A 2,500-nucleotide genomic window follows, 5' to 3' on the forward strand; every position below is an offset into this window, starting at 1 on the left:
TACTGACTTAAAGGCTAATATGTTCAAATTATTGACACTGTATAAATATATACATATATACATATGGGTTACCAGTCAAACTTACTGCCTTCTTGACGTATCTGTATGGCTGTCTTGCCTGGTGTAACAGGTGTGCCAGGTCGCACCTAAAATACAAAAAAAATACATCATCATTTTTCACTGTTCCTCCATAAACAGAACTCCCAAAGGACGTCCTCTGCTTACATTTGAATTTTAGTAGTAAAGCCATTTTGCTTGCCTGAATAGTCTGGTGAGTCATAAGATGTGTGGGCTGTAGGCTGTGCTGAGAGGCAGCCTGACCAACTATACTTGGGGGTCCACCTGAGTAAGAGGCCATGGTGCTGATGTGGCTGCTGGAGGTTAAACTGCTGCCTCCACTGACTGATCCAGACTCCACTCCTGGATGCACAGACAAGGGAAAAAAAAAAGAAAAAAAAATTAAAAATAATAAATAAATAAATAAATAAAAAAGATAAAAGAAATAAATATGCTTATATATATATATATATATATATATATATATATATATATATATATATATATATATATATATATATATATATGTAAAATGTCTATCCATATATAGACAAATACAGTGGTGGGTGTATTTCACTTTAAAAGTAATGGCTTTACCATTACTATTACTTGCATAAAAATATTATCTAATTACTAAATACTTTACTCCCTCTGAGAAGTACTTAGTCCTAGTTAACATTCCTTTTATGGCATTTGAAAAACAAGCTCTTGTCATTATAAGATACAAGAGGATGCACGTCCACAGGTGTTCTCAGACCAATTACCCAAAAAAGCATTTATTAATATTCTGTTGGTTCAAACTTTCATCCATAATACAAGCATTGATAGGACCATCCTTACCCTGTCCTGTGGCAACTGTCCAAGTGTAATAATCAGGTTAAATTTTTCTTTATTGTTGCAGAAATAGTAAGCAAAAGTCAGAATTACCTAACAGACCGAACTCAGTGAAGGAATACTTATTCTGATTTCTTTTTACTCTTGCTTAGTGCAATGTGGCCAAGTCATCAAATTGTAATACGTCATTCTTTTAAATAAAATCCATTGGCAAATCAATAGATCTTGAATACAGGGAAAAGAAACAAAGTTTACAATTGATTTTACTGCAATTGCTCACACTCTTTACTTCAAGAATTAGTTATCTATAAGTAAAGGAAATAAATACTTTGGAATTCAGATATTAATTATTTCACTACTTATTGGTAAAGGAAGACATGAAAATTATAAATCTACTGTTAATTATTTGAACAGTATTTAAGAAAAATTAATTTTTCAAAATTTGAATCTGTAAGGTCTCTTCCTACTTTAGGTGTAGGATGATTTTCCCAATACAGAAAGTTTTTTTCTACTGCTACACTTGAAGATACTGGAATGTTAAGTTCTAGAAAGACTAATTTAAATACAGTAGAGGGGAAGCATGATACCTCCAGTTTGTTTAACATGCCTACTAACAAATACAGACTTGTTTCACATTAAAGTTTTATTCTATATGTTTCTCAGGATCTTTGGATTAAGAGGGAGTTAGACCTCTTGTACAGGGGGTACACTTGTGAAATTATATTTTATATAGAAACACAACACCAAAGCCATAAAACTACGAGAATTGGTTAACACCATTACACCCACCACTGTATCTATATGTACTTCGAGAGAATGGATCATGGAAAAATTATATCAATTTAAGTATGTGTAAATGTATATGCCCAGACTAATACAAATAATATGTAACAAATTTCCAAACACTACCCATACCTAAAAGCCCACAGTCAGAACCCAACAATCACTGTTGAAGCCCTTACCTCTCTGTGTTATCCCTGGTTCTGTTTGAAGTACGAGAGAGTTTGATCGCTGACGCGGCCTTGGGGGAAGAGCACTGCTTGGGACTCGAGGCCTCATTCTATTGACATAGGTTCCTGGTGGCATAACTGAAAATAATTACTCTTTTGTGTAATCATCTCTACATAGACTAATCCTTAAAATTGATATTTGTAAAGAGTACTGGCAAGTATATTTTATAGATCTTCACTGTCTGTACCCATTTGTATACTTATAATGGATTTTTTGTTCTATTGCCTTCATATAACACTTAATTGTTCACAAATATTTTTCTTTTAATAAGGCATCACCTCCCTTTCCCCAAAAATCCCATTTCAATGAAAATGCTAAAACAATTACAGATTTTTTTTTTTTTTTTTTGGGGGGGGATATCTGTACAAGCAACAGAAGAATAATCATCATTCAGAAATAAAAATATTTCTGCATGAAATATTACTTTACTCACCAGACTGAACCATACCTGCTGAGGCAGTTGGAGTACCACTAGAGTAAGTTGAGGGAACAATCATGCTTCCAGATCCAATGTTTCCACCAGCTGAAACAGAGTTAATTTTAACCTTAGTATTTTAGTATGTTGAATCTTCCCTCAATTCAATGAACTCATAATGAA

At 33.2% G+C, this 2,500-nt stretch overlaps 1 protein-coding gene across 10 annotated transcripts in view; it reads right to left on the minus strand.

Moving 5' to 3' along the window:
• LOC113802934 (BRCA2-interacting transcriptional repressor EMSY) overlaps positions 1–2,500 on the minus strand; it is a 33,724-nt gene that overhangs the window by 18,031 nt on the left and 13,193 nt on the right. For 4 of the 10 annotated variants that reach the window (XM_027353598.2, XM_027353594.2, XM_027353602.2 and 1 more), the window contains 4 exons: positions 2,336–2,425; positions 1,854–1,979; positions 260–420; positions 86–146 (listed from right to left, as the gene is read on the minus strand). In XM_027353598.2, coding sequence (XP_027209399.1) covers positions 86–146; positions 260–420; positions 1,854–1,979; positions 2,336–2,425 — 438 coding nt within the window. The remainder of the gene's footprint in view (positions 1–85; positions 147–259; positions 421–1,853; positions 1,980–2,335; positions 2,426–2,500) is intronic. The other 6 variants (XM_027353601.2, XM_027353597.2, XM_027353600.2 and 3 more) reach the window with 3 other exon arrangements.

The sequence above is a fragment of the Penaeus vannamei genome, chromosome 27, assembly GCF_042767895.1.
Source record: "Penaeus vannamei isolate JL-2024 chromosome 27, ASM4276789v1, whole genome shotgun sequence".
Classification (NCBI taxonomy): domain Eukaryota; kingdom Metazoa; phylum Arthropoda; class Malacostraca; order Decapoda; family Penaeidae; genus Penaeus; species Penaeus vannamei.